At 41.6% G+C, this 22,072-nt stretch overlaps 2 protein-coding genes across 3 annotated transcripts in view; one reads left to right on the top strand and one right to left on the bottom strand.

The window, feature by feature from the left end:
• Positions 1 to 784: 784 nt before the first annotated feature.
• Positions 785 to 7,233, top strand: LOC111237790 (bone morphogenetic protein receptor type-1B-like). Its single transcript, XM_022767020.1, has 10 exons — positions 785 to 930; positions 1,928 to 2,030; positions 2,382 to 2,484; positions 3,940 to 4,036; positions 4,123 to 4,267; positions 4,842 to 5,034; positions 5,235 to 5,532; positions 5,656 to 5,831; positions 5,926 to 6,056; positions 6,434 to 7,233. The coding sequence occupies exons 1-10, from the start codon at positions 785 to 787 to the stop codon at positions 6,557 to 6,559; spliced, it is 1,518 nt and encodes a 505-aa protein (XP_022622741.1). The 3' UTR covers positions 6,560 to 7,233.
• Positions 7,234 to 7,725: 492 nt separating this feature from the next.
• The window catches only part of LOC111237772 (netrin receptor UNC5C-like), a 111,954-nt gene continuing 97,607 nt past the window's right edge, over positions 7,726 to 22,072 (bottom strand). For both annotated transcript variants that reach the window (XM_022766998.1, XM_022766999.1), the window contains 8 exons: positions 19,669 to 20,031; positions 17,240 to 17,327; positions 16,910 to 17,081; positions 13,144 to 13,377; positions 12,294 to 12,443; positions 12,039 to 12,203; positions 10,987 to 11,165; positions 7,726 to 9,641 (listed from right to left, as the gene is read on the bottom strand). In XM_022766998.1, the coding sequence (XP_022622719.1) occupies positions 9,482 to 9,641; positions 10,987 to 11,165; positions 12,039 to 12,203; positions 12,294 to 12,443; positions 13,144 to 13,377; positions 16,910 to 17,081; positions 17,240 to 17,327; positions 19,669 to 20,031 (1,511 nt within the window). In that variant the 3' untranslated portion in view covers positions 7,726 to 9,481. The remainder of the gene's footprint in view (positions 9,642 to 10,986; positions 11,166 to 12,038; positions 12,204 to 12,293; positions 12,444 to 13,143; positions 13,378 to 16,909; positions 17,082 to 17,239; positions 17,328 to 19,668; positions 20,032 to 22,072) is intronic.

Below are 22,072 nucleotides of genomic sequence, written 5' to 3'. Positions count from 1 at the left end.
ATGTGTTAGTATATATGTTTTAAAGACCGAGACATTATGCATAATATACAATATAATCATTCAACAAGTTTATTTAAACAATTTTAAGTTGATTGTCAGATCTGTTGACAATGCATTCTACAGCATCAGTAATAGACATTAAGAAAATTATTAATTATATTATGAAGCTCAGGCTCTGAAAGTTTTGTATCTGGGCCAAATGTGGTAAATACATTCTTTTGAATATTGCAGCAATGTACTGCACACTCACAGACACCTCTAAACACTATGCACACTATGCACACTCACTCTAAATACAGTGGCACTTGCAGGCAGGCACGCACAGATACACACACATATACACAAACAAACACAAGTAGCACAAAGACTTCTTTCTGGTGAGTAGTGTTATTCTGGTTCCAGACTTCATGCAGGTACATTGAGTCCTGTCCAGAACAGCAGGGCTGCTTTCAGCACCACATATTCATACTTTCTGTGGATTGCATTGCCATGGAAACAGTGCCAAGGAGCAGGCAGAACTGATGAATATATACATACACATATACACATACTTACATACATATATTCGAAATGAGATTACATTGAAATGAGCAGAAATGTTGTTTGGAGAATTGATTTATTCTATCTTTAATTTTCCAGAGGTATGTGTACATAAGTTTTACTCCTCTGACTTTGCTGAAACCAGAGAAGTGTCCAGATGTTTTGTTCTGCCCTGGTGTTAAACCTCGACTCTCTCTCTCTCTCTCTCTCTCTCTCTCTCTCTCTCTCTTTCTGCACAGCCAACATGTTGGACACCATGCTGAAGAACGGATGGAAGGGGGGATCGGAGCGAAGGGCGGAGGAGGGCAGCAGCACAGTTTCAGCTCAAAACATGCTTTGGTGCCACTGCAACCACCACTGCCCTGACAAATCAGTCAACAACACTTGCATGTATGGTGAAGCACATAAAAATAGCACTATGAAAATAACTCTCTGTATCAATGCTGTTAGAAGACAAACACTAATTACCTGATCTGAAGTACACAAATGTTTACTTTAGCTCCATCCTTTAATGAAAGCCCCTCAGTCCTCTTGCAGGCACAGCTTATTAGCACCTGCATCAGCTCAGCCATTTGCATTGGAGAGATTTATATGCAAAGTGCATACAGTACAATCGTGTTACAGACATCTAGGTCCATATAATAAATATATATTTTCATTATAAAATGTAAAAAAATACATATCTAAATGCTCAACAATGTTTATTAGACCACAAGGTGACATCTTCAAATTGTTTGTTTTGCACAACAAACCATCTAAAAGTCCCATTAATTATCACAGTGTAAAATCCCCAGTTCAGACTTGACCAACCATGAAGATGGGCAAAAGACAACAGACCAAAGACTGTATAGTTTTAACAAAAAATCTTGATGTTTTATTACATTACTTCCAATAAAAGGAGTGTATAAATAAGCTAAAACAGCTAGGGGAGTTAAGAGTCAGTTGGATAAAAGGAGATTTGTACGTCTGTGGCTGGGTGTGCTCAACTTCACTTTCCTGCATTTGGCACAGCCAAAAACTATCACACCAAGCACTGTTGAGCTGTTGCTGGTCACAGATTCATGGCTGGTTGTTCACTGCACTCAAAATCAGGACGATACAGGTCTACCCTGTTTCAACAGCAACATCTGGATGTACTTTGAAACCACTTCCAACCTTGATTCATTAAAATCAGTCTAATCTGAAATCTCTCTGGCAAAATGTTTTGGTTCCAGTACGCCTACCTGAGTATTTATAGTTTGAGAACTTGTCTTGCAATAGACAAACAGATCTGATAAACATTTAGTCTCAATATGTAGATTCAGTATGGGATTCAAAGTAAATAAAATGCTATTGAACCCGAACATCGACAGCTACAGTGACGAATACAATGTGTGTGTTTTGGCAGGACTAATGGTTACTGCTTCACCATGGTGGAGGAGGAGGAGGGCGGTGTGGCTGTGCTCACTTCAGGTTGTTTAGCAATGGGTGGCTCCGAGTTCCAGTGCAGAGTAAGTCAGCTGTGGTTGTGTGTGTTTGTGTGTGTGTGTGCCTGTGTGTGTTTATATTCCTCTCTGGATGAAAACTTCAACATGCCGGTGTATGTGTGTCCTCCTTCATGAGCCATTGTTAAGTCTTTATGAGCTTTCCTTGACTCACTGCAGCTCTTTATGAGATGTGTTTAAATCACACTTGTCCAGCCCGCTATCTTTACACACAGTGGAAAAACCTTTGGTATACTGTAAAATGTTCTCATTGGGAATAAGTGTGGCTGTAAATATTTGTTACTCTTGTGTCCTCATTAGTGTGTAGAAATGCTTGAGGTTTATCTTTATGTGTGTGTGTGTGTGTGTGTGTGATAGGACACAGGGATTTCACGTTTCAGGAGAACTATCGAGTGTTGCACAGATCAGGACTATTGCAACAGGGACTTACATCCCACTCTTCCTCCAATCATGACATCAGGTAAGACAAACACACACAACCCCACACACAAATTTGCTCACACAGGTTTTCACACACTGAAATCCTGCCCCACTTTAAAGCACGAGTGGCTCTTAGAGCGGGCTCATTCAGGCCATGCTGGGTGATGATGGGTAGTGACAGTTTAAACTGTTACAAACCACAGTGTGGTGCCGGAGTGAAGTGGCACATGCTGCTCCGCTGGGGGAGAGAGAGACAGAGAAGGAGAGAGACAGAGAAGGAGAGAGAGAGACGGAGAGAGAGGGCGAGAGGGGCAGGTGAAACAGAGCCTGCAGGCTTGGCTTGTTCTCTCACCCTCTAATGAAAAGGACAGCCTCTCCCCAGGGCCTGCTTGAGTTTCTTGCCTCAGTACGGATGTGAGATATCTGTCCATCTGTCACTCTGCAACACACCGACACACACACACACACACACAGACACAAACATTCTTTCTTTCTCTCTCTCTCTCTCTCTCTCTCTCTCTCTCTCTCTCTCTCACTCCCAGTCTCTGTCACACACACTCACCATTACACTTTTACACAGCCTCACATCCTTCGTTATGCCCTTCAAGCAAACAGTGATCAACTTGATTTGTCAAGTCAGTTGGAGAGAAATAAAGAATGATTCTGGTTTTCTACAACTTCGGGCTTATTGTCATATAGTTTTGGCCATCACTTCTATTAGTTAGGATAACACTGTAATCACCAAAGTAATCTCTGAGATCTGAGAACAAAGTCTGACGGGCAAGAAACAAGTGGTCAGGTGATCAGACAGGTTGTAAACCAGTCAATAGTTTAGCCAAATTATCGAAACAACTTTATTTAAGGGTGAATTTAAAGTGCGTGCACCTGAAATATAGGTAATAACCCCTCATTGCGAAGGAAAACCATGCACAAGGACAGAATGTACTGTTCTTCCAAGTTTAACTAAAATTGAAGTTATCCTTTTATCTCAATGAGCCTGCAGGGAGTTCATAAGACACTTTGCAGATTTTCTTTGTCCGCTAATCCTTCTTACTGTGTGTGCAGTTCTGGTCTGTGCACACCATGAAGTTTCCTCTCTTCATGAGTCTTTTGTTTTGTGCGAGTCTGATTGACAGGGGCACGGCAGAAAGGCTAGAGCCCCAGAGCAGCTTTAGGCCTCAGGGGTTTCTGTAGCGACGTCAGTGTGACACCTGATATGTGGGATTCAGGAAGGGGATGCGATCGATCTCACGCTGGGGGGGGGGTAGAGCAGGGTTAGAGGGAAGAAGGGGGGGAAAGGAGCTTGTCCCTGCCAATAAAAATTAGATTGATGTTGGATTTGATAACAGTGAACAAATGACTGTCACCATCTATTCATTTCTAATTTTATCAACTTTCCTTCTTGCTCAGACCAGGATTGCGCAGGTTAAGGATAAAACTAATCAAAATTGACATGCAACTGATATTTTAAAATCTTCCCAATATTTATTTTTAGATTATGTGGACAGCAGTATCCAGTACATGGCTCTCTTCATCACAGTCACAGTCTGCAGCATCATCCTCGGTCTCATCCTCGTCTTCTGCTATGTCAGGTGAGAAACTTGAGGATGACACGTACCTATCAACGAAGTCACACTTCCTGATGCGCATTTAACATTGCATCACCTTTCTCTGCCAGATATAAGCGGCAGGAGTCACAGCCACGCTACAGTATTGATCTGGAGCAGGATGAGACCTACATCCCCCCTGGGGAGTCTCTGAAGGACATGATAGAGCATTCCCGGAGCATTGGGTCTGGCTCTGGGTCAGGACTCCCTCTACTGGTAAGAAAAGAACAATGCACATCTCCCTCAACACCTAACGACCAAGTCTACATTACATTAATATATTATTGCATTACTACATACTTTCACCTAGATATTGTTGAAATCCTATTATTATATTGCTTTAGGCCAAACATATGCAAAATTATGATGAAAATAACCCCATTCATTTTGTCTGGAAAAAAAACTCTACATTAGATTAGAAGCTACATTACAACTATTCACACATGAAATGTAGTTGATTTTTGTTTTTATCCCAATTTGCTTTGAATAACTTTGCAGAATTTTGCAAAGCAATAACACCATTCTCCTAAAAGTTAATAAACAGTTATAGTTAATTATGGCATAATTTTACTTTAGCAGAGGGCTCACATAACATCAAATGCTAATTTTAAGTTGCGTCCATGGTAGCACAGCTAAAAATACTTTACCAAGTGACTGCAATGATGATGTGCCAATTATCTACAATTCTGTTCAGATTAAAGATGTAAAAAAAAAAACTAAAAAAAAACGTGGTTTTAAAGGGAAATGACGCAATAAAACACAGATTTGTTTTACAATAATTTGTTGCCAGGTGCAGCGAACCATCGCCAAGCAGATTCAGATGGTTAAGCAGATCGGGAAAGGGCGATACGGAGAGGTGTGGATGGGCAGATGGAGAGGAGAGAGAGTGGCCGTCAAAGTCTTCTTCACCACGGAGGAAGAGAGCTGGTTCAGAGAGACTGAAATTTACCAGACTTTCCTGATGAGGCATGACAACATACTCGGTGAGGGAGAATTAATAAAATAAGGACTGAGTGAAGTGTTGATCATTCAACACGAGCTAAAGTTTTTTTCCTTCTCTGGGTTAGTTTAGGGACTGAGTGCAGGTCAGTGAAATGTTCCCAAAAAGACCAAAACTATGTGTGTTATTATCTATGTGCTTGTGCATTTCTCAGCCCTGTCATCCCTACTTTCCAACCCTTAGGATTCATAGCAGCCGATATTAAAGGAACCGGCTCGTGGACTCAGCTCTACCTGATCACAGACTATCATGAGAATGGATCCTTATATGACTACCTCAAGTCCAACACCTTAGACGTCAAGTCTCTGCTGAAACTGGCCTACTCCTCCATATCAGGCCTCTGTCACCTGCACACTGAGATCTACGGCACACAGGGCAAACCGGCCATCGCGCACAGAGACCTGAAGAGTAAAAACATCCTGGTCAAAAAGAACGGATCTTGTTGTATAGCAGACCTTGGGCTGGCTGTCAAGTTTAACAGGTAAAACACTGAATTTTGGACTTTTGAACACCAATTTTTAATACCGTTTAGAAGTATCTTGTACATTTCCCAAACCATGCAGAAATACGCTTAACCCTTTTCTATTCTTCCTTGTTGCCTCAGTGACACTAATGAGGTGGATATCCCTCCCAATCTGCGCGTTGGTACCAAGCGCTACATGCCACCTGAAGTGCTGGATGAGACCCTGAACAGGACCTACTTCCAGTCTTTTATAATGGCTGACATGTATAGTTTTGGTCTCATCATTTGGGAGATGGCGCGACGTTGCATCTCTGGAGGTCAGGGAAAAACTAATTTAAACATGATCTATGTATGGTTGTGTGTTTTCTTAATGAGCCCACTGATTCCCGCTCATATGTGATTTTCCTGCAGGCATCGTGGAGGAGTATCAGCTGCCTTATCACGACCTTGTGCCCACTGATCCTTCCTATGAGGACATGAGAGAAGTTGTCTGCATTAAGAAACAAAGACCTTCATTTGCTAATCGTTGGAGCAGTGATGAGGTACTGTAAATGTTTTTCAATACCACTCTACAATTGCATAATTTTAAGACTTAAAATGTTGCAACTAAAATGTTTTATTAACGGTTAATAAACAATTCATTGAAGTTTTATAGAACAGTAACATATGGGATTGTAAGTGAGCGAGTCATGGGTCAGGGGTTTATCACTTGAAAACTTGCCAAACATGGTTGAACATCCACTGGAAGGATTGGTCTTAAAAATGTCTTTTTGCTAATATTTAATTATTAATGATTTATCACTACTTATAAACTTCCCTTATAAAGCGTGGTACTTATATTTCTTTTATTTTAAACACTAGAGTTTAAAGTTTGTTAGAATATTTTTATATTCTAATGTATATGTACGTGTGTCTACAGTGTCTGCGACAGATGGGGAAACTGATGTCCGAGTGCTGGGCTCACAACCCGGCCTCTCGCCTCACAGCTCTGAGGGTGAAGAAGACCCTGGCGAAGATGTTAGAGTCCCAAGACATCAAAATGTGACAGAGCGTCAAGAGAGATGCTCTCATCACCTAGAGACTTGTCACTGCCAACGGCACAGCGCCACTTACACTGGCCAATAGAAGAAAGGGAAAAAATAAGAGTCTGTGAATGATAGGACAAAGGAAACTGACAGGGAGGATGAGTGATGGACGTAATGGTGGACAGGGAGCCAGAAAAATGAGAGGCAGAAGATTTATTATGTCTGGGGAAATCTGACCTCCCATTGTCTTAGTCACCTCTGCCTCAGACAAAGCGTTCAGGTCGTGCTTTCTGTGAAAGCTGAGTGGTTGTCGGGTCCAGACTGTCCAGGTGGGCAGGCAGACAGGGACCCTCGCAGGAGAGGAGGACTGAAACCCCTCTGATCAGTTCAGTACAGAGGAGGCTCCTGGTCTGCCCTTCGAAAGCCATATAGCAGTATTCCATGTGCAGTCTTTTGTACCGTCACAGCTGCCTTCATGTTTTGTTTTGTTTTGTTTTTTTGACTCAGTCACTGCATGCTGTAATATCTTAGCAGACTGTAAACTGTCTTTCAGTTCACTGTCAATTCCATTAATTGTGACTGTCATCCATCCAAAGAAATGTCTAATTCATGCCCAGTGACCTCAAAGATGTAATTATTATTATTATTACTATTGTTATTATTATTAATATTATTACAGAACAAAGCAGAGAAAGACTAAATTAATGAAAACACAAACAGAATTTTCTATATAGTATTTCAAAGTACATTTTATTTCGATAAGAAGCCCTCTGGGTATTAGATCATTGATGGCTTTGTGAACTCATTGTCCTTCAAGCCTCCAGAGCCGAGACATATTAGGCCTTGTTCTCCCTCATTGTCTCTACTTTCCACTCGCAATTCATTTGTAAATAGTTGAGCTATTGATATTGATAATTATTGCCTTTCTGGATGTTAAAATATGTTTTTGATGATTTCTGTGTACAGAATACATCCCGTCCACTCTACCACTATGGCATGTGCCTTATTTAATCTGTACATATGTGATTATGAGAGTGTACGAGTGGATCTGGATAACATTCCCCAATAAAACAACTGTGTCTTGAAGGCTTGTCTATTTATAATCACCCACGACTGTAAGATTTGTGTCGCTCCGTCACACAATTCAGACAAAAAGCTCCTCGTTCAGCCTTTCCAATGTTGCATATAAATATAATTTATTATTAGTCTTAAAAATTCTTTCTTACACTTTGTACAATAACTTGACAGATGAAATGCAAGCAGTTGCGCGGAACATCATGAGTGCCGGAAACAGACAGGCTACATTCTCACTATACACAATAATAATCATGAAGCTGAGGAACAACTAGGGAATGCAAAGGCTAGCCCACTGAGAATGTAAAGATTGTTTCAAAAGGATGCAAAGTTTGCATAGACGGCTTTACGAAAACTGGGACAACTGCCATTTGAGAAGGAAAAAAAAACAAACGAAAAATAAAAACAACAACCAAGAACACTTGAACAGTCACAAGTGCTGCTGCATCAAAGGAATGTTGCATTTTACAACTATCACTAATTTTTATGCACAGAGTCAGTGTCATCATAATATCAATGGCTTCTGTCATTAATGTACAACCACAGAAGTCTGAGTCAAAATCTCCCATTCTCCTCCAAAATCACAAATGAATGTCACTCAGTCCTGAACACAGGAAATGACACTTTTTGAAATGACTTTCGACATTTAGATGATCACTTTGTGTATTAAATTTAACCGCACACACTGTATGTCAATTATTTGGTAAAAAGCAGTTGTATTCAGTTGCATTGGTCCTACAAAAATATACTTATTTGATTCCCTTTTCTACAGGATCTACCTCTCATCTCTGCCTGGTCTCATTCACATAGATGATGTCTTGAACAACACACAAGTCATCAGCATCAGTCATGAATTTTAGTCAGTTTGGGAAAGTAATGTTGATCGCCTTCTATCTAGGGGCAATAGACTGGTGGAATTAGCCCAATGACTTAATAAAAAAAAACATGCAAAAAACAAAGGAAGTAAAGAAAAAACAACCAATTCAACTTAGGGAAAATATTTTAAAGACTTGCAACTAAATAAGCACATACTTGAAAATCAATAATTATACAAAACATGAATTAAAAAGTTTTCATTTTAGTTACGACAGCAACACTAAATCTGTAAAATGGTTACATCATTGATTTCCTTCTGTACATGTAAGTGTGGCTGACAGGATGAGTCATTACTGTAAGAGTCCACCAGGGGGTGCTATGATACAGTCAAACATAATGAAAGAAGAAACAAAAACGTGAGGACACTACACAGTATTCCCTAACAGGCAGCATAAAATACAAAAAAAAAAAAAAAAGATATGTATAAATAGGCATATTATTAAATACAATGTTATCACAGAACACATACTCATCCATGGAGTTGCTATGGAGACGGATTTCTGGAGAGTGAGAGATGCTTCCTCTGATCCAAGCCGTGCTCCTTGGATCCTTTGACCTCTGATTGGGTGTCACTATTCAGACTGTTGGCATGGGGCAAGGGCATCATCCACATAGTGCACACAGTCCATCCAAATAACCGGACAGCTGATTCCAAGGAAACCAGAGCCGAAAAATATCAAGTCGTTCTACCAGAGAGAGGAACCGCCAGAGAGAAATGACTGACAGAGAGTCTTGTTTACCCTCCCAAGTTTTTAAACCCCTTTGTTGCCAATGTTTAACTGGGTCATGGCTGAGTAGACCTAGCTGTCTCTATCTTCTTACTTCTTTGAGTGTACACACACACAGACACGCAGTGTCTATGAGTGTGTACGTGCGTTTGTCACTGTGATGCCAAATGACTCTCCTGCTTTCAGGCACCCCCCCCTCCCTCTCTTATTTTCTTTTTATGTCTTCTTCCTCCCTGGAATGTCACACTCCCTGGTGGGCAGATGTCAGTGCTCAGTCGCTGCAGGAACAAGGCTGTCATGGCGTCCCATCTCCTCTAGTACCTGGGCAAGGCGACTTAGATTGCCATCGGGGAAATGCTGGGCTTCCCACAAATCCAGGATCACTCCCGTAGGACTGGATTTGGTGGCAAAGTAGTTAAGATACCTGAATGAAAGATTGTGACAAAACAGATGTATAACAATTGGTTGATTGATGGTTAACAGAGAGGAAAGGGGTTACTTGAACTAGACGACAGGTGCCGACATCTGTACAGGTATTTTCTAATGCAAATCCATTTCTCCCTGTGGTTACTGACCTTTCTCCTCAACAAGGAAACAACCTAGTCACAACAGGAAAGCATTTGTATACGAGCACTGATGTATATCCCTATGTGTTTGTGGTGTGAGAATCAGTGGTTATTTTCTTCCTTTCTTTTTTTTTTTTTTTTTAGGTTTTCCACTAATATTACCCAGATTTTTTTTTTTTAAGTGGTCAGTCGGCTTAAACTGACTTTCATCTGAATTTTTATGGTTCCTGCGGCAAGACATTGCAGATTTTTGTAGTTTACAGTACTCTGCAGTTCTCTGCAAAGCACAAAAAATAAAAACTGATTTATAAAAAGTTAAGAGAAAAGTAGTGATAAAATGCAAATGAGCTGCTGATTAAGCACCAGAGTCCCTTTAAAAAGGTTAACTGAGTGGTTATGCTGCAAATGATATTTTTAAAATCCTATTTTTCACACAGATGTTTTTTAATCTGTTGACCCAGTTTATGGTATTCAAAATAAACACTTGAATTCCAGTTCTTTTTATCATCATTAATATGATAAACATTAATAAACATAAAAATGGAAAATAACAAGCCGTAAACTAGTGTTCTGTATGAGTCATCGGTGTAGGCTGTGAATGAGCTCAGTTCAAGTCTCTCCCCTGCTCTCGCCCTTATTTCCACGCCACACTCTGTCAGTGGTCTCGTCAATCTGCAGCTGCTGCCTGTGATAAGGCCGCCCCACTGAGCTGGGACCTTATAAATGGACACACACTGTACCTCCATCACACACACAACACTATCAAACACACGTGGGTGACGTTTTGAAAAGAGGAGCGTTATTCTATCTTTCTTTCTCTCTCTCTCTCTCTGTCCGGCTCAATTAATCTCATTTCAACAGATGCTTATCACATTCACAATCAAATAAAAAGAGATTCATTATCTACACTTTTATTTCCCCCTGTGATCTTGTTTCCTCCTTATAATGAAAAAAAAAAGATCTGAAACTTAACTTTTTGTAGAAGAGGGAGCTTCTGTATTTTTTCTAATTTCAAAAAAATAAAAAGTCACTCTTATTTCATCATTTCATCTCTTTCATTTACCCTTGTTAAAAGAAAAAATAAAAATATAAGAAAGCCGATGACAGCCTGTTCCTGTGGCCAGACTGTGGCCACTGAGAGCCTAAGCCTGAGTCACAGTCTCGCTCCTTTTCTCTCTTGGGCTGCCCTGCTCCTCTACCCACCTGTCAAGGTTAAGTTTGTGGGCCAACATCCTCCAGTCATTGCCCCTGGTCTGCGGTGCATCCAGGCTGCCACACAACTTCTGTCGGATGGAGACAGGGATGCGGAAGGCATTGGGCCCAACCAGTGTGGTGATGTTACTGGCGGGGTCCAGCAGAGATGTGTCAATACTCTGGGAATCCTGCAGAGAGAGAGAGAGGGAGAGGGAGGGAGAGAGAGACAGAGAGAGAGAGAGAGAGAGAGAGAGAGAAGAGAGAGAGAGAGAGAGGTTGAAGGAGACACGAACTCTAGCAGTGGCATTCTTTCAGGCTGCAGGCGGCATGAACATAATTTAACAGCATCTCACAAAACGAAACATAATGTAGCTCAAATTGATTTGTAGCACAGAAAATTTCTGGTTCTGGGTTCTATAAAAAGTGAAAATCATTCATTTCATTGCCATCCATTTATTGATGCAAGCTGAGTGATTTTCAAATATATTGCATCTGGAGGATTAAGCGCTGGAGGTCTGGCTACAGAAGCGAGAGCAAGACCCAGAGACAAATGAACCGAGGCCAGGCGGGGACACAGCTCTTCACTACATGTACTGTAATTTATCTCATTACTGAGCACAAAGCCTGAGTACTCCTCCATCCCTCAAGCTCTATTCTCCTGGCCAGATGGCCTTTGTGAAGCAAGAACAGCGCGACTGGAGGGTGATTATTCTCCCCTCTGCTCCTCTCTGCTCTGCATTGGTCTGTCATAGGCAGGACTATATGAAGGCCGCAGGGTCAAGACTCCATGTCTCCCATCCTGTCAGTCTTTGTGAGCGTTGCACAAAGAGGGAAGAGGACATGGGGGAGAGAGTAAATTCACTCAAGTATCTCTCACAATAAAGAGACAAAGCGTTGGAGGAAATACCTTATCTATGAATGTAAATTTCATGATGAAAAGAAGGTTCAAAAGTTGCACTGATCTTTTAAAGATTTTTGTGACGCATTGCTCATATCTAAACATGGAAAAATTCTTTCACAATGTCATGAATTAAATGGGGGACTTAAGTATCAGGCCATACCTCTGACAGTGTAGTGTCCAGCTGAAATATTTGCCCTTCTCCCTCCACTTGGCGCACACATATCTTACAGGCCAGGTCCACGGTGCTAATAGAGAACCGCTCCAGGGTAAAGCAACAGTGGAGGTTCCTCTGTGAACCATCCCACACTTGCTGAAAGGAAAGCTCCTGCAATTATGTGAAGGAGACAGAGGAAGTTACTCAGCTGTGGGAGACAGTGCGCGACACTGTTTAAGACTGAGTGTATGACTGGTTTACCTGGTACTTGGCTAGTAGTTTGCTCTTCCACAACGTGTGGGGGACATCATGGATGGAGAGTCTCAGGTTGTGGGTGCTGTCTTTAAAGTTGAGAGTCTTTGGTTCATCCAACAACTTCCCACCCATCTGCTTCTCCATCTGCAGGACTTCCTGAATACACAAACACACACTTTTTGCTCAGTATATGATACCATGCACGCTGACCTCAAAACAGTCTTTACTTTTCTACTTTTGTGCTGCTACCAACTGTTGTTGTACCCCCTGTTTGTTGCAAGCAGTTTCTTGCAACTGCTCTGATGGAAATTTACAAATGAAATGTTATTTGTACAGCATATTCACCACTTTCCCTCAGGGCTTTGTGAACCTCAACCTGGACCTGCTATCTGAAACCAGCTTCAATGTCCTTGCAGCAGGATCACTATCACTTCTCATTACCTATTTCCAAACTTAATAACCGTGTTCAATACCCCTACTCAGTGTAATAATCCTTCCTTATCTTTCCACCATGTAGGTAGAGGGTGGTATTAAACAGAATTGAGGTGAGGAGACAAGAGTGGAGTATAGGGATAAATTTGGCTTATTTTGTGTTGCCGCAGCAGCTACATCTTTCTAGCAGGAGCAGAGACGCTATTCAAATGCTTGTATCCCCTTATTGTGACACACCAACACAAAGATTTCTCATTCTGCCTCCCACACCTCATCTGCTAGCTATGCCTACACACACACACACACGCGCACACACATTAACAATTCAGGCAACTCACAAACATCATTAGTACTTACAAACACATTTAACTTCTCTTCTGCTACATAACCTCACGCACACACATGCAACATGCTGCATATTCACCTTGAGTGCGTCCTGTGTGTCATCCAGGCAGTAGACTCTAATGTGATACTCCATGGCAGGGCAGGTGACAGGGCCGAAGATGGCTAGTTTGAGGCGCTTGGTGGTGGCGGCGCTGAGAGATTGGCCCACGAGGCAGTAGGTACCCAGCGTCTCTGTCAGGATGTGACAGGCCTCGTCGTCCATCTGGATGTAGCATGGCGTGGTGAAATTTTCTTCCCCTACTACCACTATATCCTACAGTGTGGACGGAGGGAGAGGGAGAGGGAGAGAGAGAGAGAGAGAGAGAGAGAGAGAGAGAGAGAGAGAGAGAGAGAGAGAGAGAGAGGGAAAAGGTGTGCGAGATAATGAGCTAAAAGAGCCAGAAACAGTCAAAGGGTTTGTCATTTTGTGTGGTAGTGACTGCAGTTGGAAAAAAAAAAACATTATAAAGTGGACAAAGATGAAAACAAAAGAGGACATGATTAATTAGCATTTCGAATTAGCACACATCTGTCACTCTGGCTCTGTCCCACCTAAGTTCCTATGTCTGTTTTCAGTTCACTGTTACCTTCTGTGTCTCCAAGGCTCATTATCAAACTTATGTTCTTCTACATGGAATCCAATGCTTTTTCATTCCTTGAAATTGGACTATTCAATCTAAAGCACTATAAAAAAAATCTCTATGTATTCACCATTCAATGGAGATAATCAGACACAGGAAAATGAGTCCAATTTGCTGTTTTACTTTGTCAGAGAGTCATTTGAACAATTCTTTCCATTTTTGCTCATAATAAAATATATAGCAATATGCTGGGCTATTGCATCAAAGGCATAAAAACTAGCACAGTTTGTTCCCTAATTTAAATGTTTTGAAACTGAGCAGAATATTTTTAGTTTATTCATTTTTTGTTTACTTGACACAATTGATCTAGTGACTTTCTGTGTGTAAAAACAGTGTACTTTAAAACCTTAACTTGTCAGAGCTGTGATTATTAAAGTGGAATCATTAGTCACTAGTCACATGTATGACATTCTCAAATGGGAGATTAGTAGCTAATTCAGAAGCAGATAGGCGGTGAGGACCTGGTTTATCTAGTTTCACGTTTAGGTCTTTCGGTTCAGTTTAATCAAAAGTGAACTGAAATCAAATTTTATTTTAAGGCGGGAATTACAATCAGGGGTCACAGCCTTCTCATGTAAGATGTGTCCTCTTTGAAATTGCACTTTGTATGTGTGTATTACTCATGTCTAATACTCTACCATTGTGTATGTGAGGTAATGGAAGACTGAGTATCAAGGCCTTTTGCAGTTGACCCCTGTAAAAGCACTAATGCCAGGACATATTTCTCTTTCATTAAGACTGTCTGGTCTGAGGGGGGCTTATGTGCCCCACTCTCTCTCTCTCTATCTTTGCACTCTTTCCATCTGTCTTGATCTTGCTTTCTCTTTCTCTCTTACTCTGTCTTTCTCTCTCTAATCCAAACACTCCTGTGAGTAGCACACTGGCATTAATTCAGCCTATTATGAGAGACAGAAGAGGAATTACAGTATTTTATTGTGAGCTGGGCCGTTTAACAGCAGTATTATGGCTGATCATTAGACTCTTTAACTGCTCCTGGGGGATGGTACTGGGGCTCCTTATTGGGGGATAATTAGAACACACAGTGGAAAAGTAGGCTTTTGCTTCATACATATGTGTGCAGGCACAAACAATCAAACATGCAAACACACACATCCTCACACATGCACTCACACAGCATAATTTATTCACAAATTTCTGACTGCATCATCAGCTGGGATTTTTTTTTTTTTTTTTTAAAGGCGCAGGAGGATAAATCTCTGTAGCGCTACTGATGCAGAAAGTCCCACATGTTCCTCATTATATGACCTGTCTTCATCATCGCAACACCATGTTTCCTCAATGACACTGTGTATGCATTTGAGTGTGTGTGTGTGTGTGTGTGTGTGTGTGTATGTGTGTGTGTGTGCGCGTGTGCGCATGTGTGTGTGTGTGCGCTTCAACAACGGGGGAGGGGTGCGGCATCATGGATGCCAATGGAACTGATTATTCTCACTGGGTGGTGAAGACGATGCACACGCACACACACACACACACACACACACACACATATATATATATAGGCTATAAATATATATAATATGATATCCGTGGATTACCTCAGAGTAGCTCATCTCTCCTGTTTCTACTGCAGTGATGAACATATTTTGACAGAGCATGTCATATAAAGCAATATTTCACACATGCCGCATGAAGGCTGGCCTCAGTGGGAAGAGAAGCTCATATAAAAGGAAGCTGCCATCACCTTGGATATTACCATCTGCATTTCTGACAGGTCAGAGATGTAATCAATAGTTATTTCTTCCTTAAAAATACTTAGTTTACACTGAGCTTTATTGGCTGCCCCCAAGTAATTCATCAATGTCACAAAGGAATGTGGGGGCTGTCTGGCAGTTTTTTCTGTGCCATAAGTCATATCATCACATCAGCAGTGGAGACTGTGCAAAGACTTCCTGAAAATGATGTTATTCAAGCCACCATTCAATGATGAAAAGACTGAGGGCCATATATAGGATATAGGCTGTCATGAAGTAGTTGGATTTTCAATATGTGACTGCCTTATATTCCTGCATAGACTCACACTAGTGGATTTGCTTAGCTTTCCTCTGTGAGTAGTACCCACTTTGAATCTATAGCTCATTCATTTAGGCCATACACCTATGTAGACTAATATCCAAATCCTTAAAATAAACATTTTGTGTGCTGTATTGTCTTTTTACTGCTTGTCATTCTGCTTGCCATGCTAGGCTCTGCTGCTACACAAATGCTTCTGGTTTATTTTTTATATTTGGAGCATCTTTCCCTTTAAAAAGGTCTCAGCAAACTTCTGCCCATAAGAATTCTTTACGACCCACATGGAAGGAGAACTTACCCAGAAATGGTCTCCTGACAGATAAGAGAAAGTTGCTAATAACTGCCTACATAAGGTCTGTCGTATTATTATCTGAGGTGGACTACTAACAGAGAATTTTGGAGAGAGAGATGACAACTGGACCATTTCTAACAAGTTAAAAGCAGTTTTTGTGATGAGGGTAGTTTCTCTACAGATGATCTCCACGGTAATTGGATTGTTTCTGTGTGTGTAAGTATGTGTCTGTATGTGTGTGTGTGTGTGTGTGACAAGGGGAGATGAGAAGGAGAGAGGGGATAGGCAGAAAACATTCACACTGCTGCCCTCAGCAACCCAACTTATCATCATCAGCACTGTTAATGATGGAGCCTGCAGGCACAGGGCTTCCAAAAACACAAACACAGCATACACACACACACACACACACACACACACACACACACACACACACACACACACACACGCACAAATAGGCATTCATAAAAGTACAAGAAAACAATCTGGGGGAAAAACAGTCCCAGCCCTTTCCCTGCTATCACAGGTTTACCATTTCAGCACCTGGTTGCAACAGGGGTTTCCTCCGAGTGCTGAGCTGCACAAACAAAGCAGGGGAAGGTTATCCCCTCCACCTCCCACATGCTATTTTCATCTATTGTCCCATTCCACTTCATCATTGTGTTTTGCTCTTTGCTCAGTGCCAAGTAGAAGTTTCAACCAAATGCAGCATGGATTATTTAACTGATAAATTTCATCTATGAATCTTATTTTAGGCAACAAACACATAATTTTAATAGTTCACATGACTGTCAAACATTAGAGTCATGTGCACATTTTTCATCGTGCATCCCACATCTCACCTCCCACTGGTTCTGTTGTGACTGGCTCTTGAGCTGGATCAGCCAATCCTGTTGGCCGTCACACACGGCGCAGTGATGCATGGTGATGATGACGGGTCGAGTCAGCAGGGCCCCAGGGGGCCCGCAGCTCACCACGGGGCTCAGGACTGTTTGGCCATCGTCCACCGAGGGCCTGGAGGTGCACAGAGAAAAACACACTTACACATACACACACACACAAATGCTGTTTAGCGATGATGTGACAGCAGTCTTGGTGTATGTGTGACATGGCAGAGCTGACAGGGGTAAACACAGCTCTGGGGCGTTGATGTGGCAGGCAGCGCTGCGTACCTCATGTTGTCCTTCCTCTGAACCGTCACATACATCTCATACACTCTGCCCTGAGGAATGGCCCCTGCTGGAATTAGCAGACTCACCCCTGGGGAGCACAAAAACAGAAAGACAAACAAACAGGCATATATAAGAGTTGTGAGTTGTCAGTTTGACCGGAGGAGTTTTTCAAATGTTTAAGTCAGTGAGAGCATAGAGAGAGACATCAGGCCAGGACAGAAAAACTCTGAATATTTGTATATTTATATATTACATATATTTGTTTACATGGTGAATCTCAGCTACAAACCCACTAAGATATATCCAGCATAAATGGAATTTAATGGTTTACTGTTTAATCGTTTAATTTGTAATGGGCATATCTTAATGCAGTAAAGCAACAATAAAGAGCAATTAAAGCCCCAGTGACAAGTGGTAATTATTTTTCCTAAAGAAGTATAGCAATAATGCCAACTCCCTTCAGACCCAAATATAAAAACTATAGCACTTTACTGCCTTTTCCTATGGCATCAGGAAATGATGTGACATTTCATTTCAAAAATCAATGGTCTCTCTGCTCGTCATAGCATTCTCATATTGCTGCAGCCAGCGTGATTTACATTTTTCCATCTGAGATTGATTTGATATGATGTCCTGTCCAACGTGTTTTTTTTTAGGACCCAGCCCCCCCCCCGGTGTCCCAACATCGCCCTCATGCATGCACACACAAACACACACTGTTCCTCCGTCTGGAGGGATGTTTCTCAGATAGCTCATTGATTTCCCATGTCCTTGTACTGAAGTTTTAAAAAGGTGACAGACAGCTTCTCTTGCTAGCTAGCAAAGGCAATCACAACTCTGCCACGGGGACGTCTTGCACAGCACACTTACCACTCTCCCTCACAGCACAGCTTCAAAGAGATCGGAAATGCATTTTAAGATGCAAAATACCAAACAGCCCCACTGACAGTGCCACAAAATATTTCATTACCCAGACACACGAACGGATCAAATATCAAATGTGCTCTTTCCTCTCCCTCTGCCTATGTAACATGATGAGGTGGCTGAGCACAACCAGCAGCTTAGAACATTTTTACAGGAATCAAAACGAAAAAAGAAAAACTTAAGAAACTTAAGAAGTCGGTGTATCCTTTAATGTCGCTGCTAGTTTGTCTGAGCCTGTCGACATGCATCTGTGGCATGTTACAAGCAGCCCGCATGGTTTTGAAGTGAGGACAGCATGGCTAATGTAAGCTGACTGAAACAGTACACCTGTACTTCAGTACTCATGGTGCACACACCTCAGGTATCCATCAGCTCTAGTCATACTGTGTGCGGTCACTACGCTGATAGGTTACATATGGTTTAGCATATTGTTTCAAAGTCATGCCTGTGTGTATGTAAAGGTTATCCTGGCAGAGATGGTGAGGTATAAGACAGGCAGCTCGGATCTCATACATGTAGACCACGACTTATACTGTACACATACAGTGTTGGGTTTTATTCCATGTACTAAACACTGGAGCATTTGTAAATATTAACAACACTCTCTTTCAGCTAGAATCAAACATTAGAATACTCATGTTATTAGTTATGGCATATTTCACCAATACCACCAGTATTGATAAATGTAATGCTGTTAACAATTGGAGCTGCTATTGCTTGTTTGACATCTGATATCTGAGAGGGTTTTTTTTTTTTTAGTATTTTTTGCAAAGCCCTTTGTAACTAAGCTGTAATATGCCCATTAGCTGATGAGAAGATGGATACCACTCTAAATATGAATCTGCAGCCAGCTAGTTTAGCTTAGCATAAAGACTGAAAACAGGGGGAAAACAGCTAGCTTTGCTTTGTCCGTAGGTAACAAAATCTGCCTACCAGCACCTCAGAGGCTCACAGTTCTGTATCTGTATAAAAACCAAAGTGCAAAAATGATAAGTAGCTGTTTCTTGTCTGAGTTCACTGACTTCTTGGAGTCTTGTTGTCACTGTGAGGTTGCCAGGCAACCAGCCAAGAAATAGTCTAGGGCTTCAAGTGCCCATTTCATGGGATCTTTAAGGGTAACAGTTTGAAGAAGAACACCAGCCTATTATGAATGAATGAAGAGTGGCCCTTCAGAACGCATGGGAAGAGAGTGATGGATGGTCTCTTATTCATGTCAAGCTATACTGTGGAGAGCATTTTATCCTTTCAGTATGCACATGTGTGAATACACGCGCACACACACACACTATTGCTAAAAGCTTATGTAAGGAAGAGCCACTGAGTACATGAAAGCATGGAGCCTCTTTGATGAGTCAAAATTAATTTATTCTTTTGTTAAACTGTAATGTTTATCTCTGCATATTTTGAAATATGAAACCAGGTTGCCTGGTTAAATGGTGAATATGAACAGAACTACAGATCAAAACACACGTGTCAACACCTCCCGTTGTTGTCTGGTGCAGTACCTGAGTTTGGCACGATGAGGTGTCCCCCCTGGGAGCTGAAGGAGCCCAGAGCGGTGCAGGATGGATCCCTGGTGCGGAGCAACGTCTGGGTCTGCGTGCGACGACCCATCGTGCTGTCGCTGTTGTCCAGGAGGCAGTGCGGCAGCTTAGGTGACAGTTTAGAGGAGAGTTCCCCTCCCAGGTCATCCTGTGGAGTCACTAAGCCTGAGGAGTTGTACACCTTAATCTTCAGGTTGGGAAGGGGGTCCAGCAGTGGGGAATTAGTCATGGGGATTTTGTCAGCCACATCATGCAGGGCGTAGACTGGACCACGGTACATGGCGGCCGCTGAGGTCAGGTCAGGAGGTGCTGTTAGGAGATCAGCTGGAACAGAAAAAGAATTGGACATCAGTCAAGGGGAGCAAATGTCTAAAGAGAAGAACTGTGGTTATCAAATACCCTTTCCAGCCGTGAATGTGGAGGAACTGGTAACTTGAAACCAAAATAACCAAGAGAAAATGAAGTGTTGGCAGCAATCAGCGAGACCGCTACCTGGCTTTACTCATTTGTTTTTCACTCATTAGGAAAGTCCACTCCGCCACCAAGAAACATTACTCAGTCAGAGAAGTTATAGGCGCAGGCAGCTGTGATTCATCACAAACAGATGGCATCACTAACACTCACTTTACCCGGCAGGTACAAGGATGAATGTTCAATAGCTGGGCTGAGTGGGTGGAGCGAGGGCAGCGGGAGCTCTCTGTCCTCCAGCTTCTCCGCTCCCTCAGAGCCCTCGCTGTTTTCCAACATTTTCTAGATCATACAGATGTTTATGAAAGTCACAAAAGTTGTTCAAAGATAAGATAGATGGCCACAATAATACCTTATTGTATTGACCATCATTGTAAGTAGTAGTGCAGAAATTATAGTAGTATTTGTAGTAGTAGTAATGTTTGTTATCATCATTAATGCTTTATAAAACATCAATTACTGTAGGTACTGTGGCATAGGTGTGGTAACAACTTGAATTACTGTTATGCATCAAGAGATCAGTGACCATGATCACCTTCTTTACACAAAATGGGCTTTGATATGTTTTCAGATCCTGACTTCAGTCATCTGGTGCTGGAATCAAGTGATTTGGATAGCTGGAGGCTACATCAATATAATCATGAAATACATTTGTAAAGGTAGCCTAATAATTTTATAAAAAGATTCTTAAACCTGTTTAACCAAAGGGAAATCTGAAGTATTTTAAGTAATACGAACATGTACATGAAATTTGGAAACAATAACAATCAATATCCATCTTGGATTCTGCAATCTAAGTGCCTAACTTGCCTGCAAACATTTCTTCTTTGGCCTGGTGCTGGATTAGCAGTTATCCTTGATATCAGTGAATCTCACATTGACAAGGACAAAAACAGAAAGAGCACATTTAGCAAGGATTTTGGCTCTAAATACCAATTGAGCATTTGCTACCCAAACAATTAAAATCTTACTTTCCAGTTTCTGCTATCTGTCTCTGTTTTTTTCTCTTTTTTTCAGTTTTCCTTTTCCCTGCTCCCCAAACCCCAGACTATTTACAACACAATTACTGTGATCTGTCTGTTTCCCTGCTGTCTTTTTGCCCAGCTCACTGCCACCTGTCCTCATCCCTGCGGTCTTACTTTTAAGTCCTGCGTCACAAGCTCAAATCTAATTACAGTTTAATATGCGACATGCAGACTGGCCTTATTAGGCTTTAATGATGGGGCATCGTTTGGCCTCCCATCACAACGACAAGTGCTTTAATAGTTTCATTAAATCGGCCGCGCAAACGTACTGTCTGTGTTTCTCTCACAAAACTCCCCAGCGCATCTACAGTCAAAAGGGCGCATTTACATTCACATCATCACTAAGACACATGTGCTGCCAGAGTCAAACATATCCCACCAGGTTAATGCTGCTCTGGGCTGCTAATGCAAGTAATTCCCACGACAAAACAGGTGTACCACCTAGGGCTGGGTATTGAATCTTAATACTGTTTTTGGTGCAGGCTGAAATGTGTTTGTAGCACTGAATATTGAAACCTTCCAGAATCAAATGCCCGCTCAGATCTGTAGTCTTGTTTACTTATGCTTCAAACTGATATTTACTGATACTTAACATAACTTTGCCCAGTTCATTATATCTTATTTATGTAAAGTTCTTGTAAGGTGAGAGACATTTAACAAATTACTAACAAATTAAAAGGGTTATTTCTAAGCTTTTTCTGCTGGCGAACGTGGTTTCTTGGCAGGACTGGGTGGTGGTGATTGTCGCTTGACAAGAGTGCCGGACATTGTTGCGTTTCCAAGACAAGAGATTATAATACGCCCTATGAACAGTGCTACGTCTTCAGAGCAGATTGGAGGCTACAGTGAGACGCTATCGGAAAATGACGAGA

The sequence above is a fragment of the Seriola dumerili genome, unplaced genomic scaffold (assembly GCF_002260705.1).
Source record: "Seriola dumerili isolate Sdu_G_001 unplaced genomic scaffold, Sdu_1.0 BDQW01001092.1, whole genome shotgun sequence".
NCBI lineage: Eukaryota > Metazoa > Chordata > Actinopteri > Carangiformes > Carangidae > Seriola > Seriola dumerili.
The sequence above is the reverse complement of the archived record's forward strand: the minus strand, read 5'-3'. Positions and strand labels throughout refer to the sequence as shown.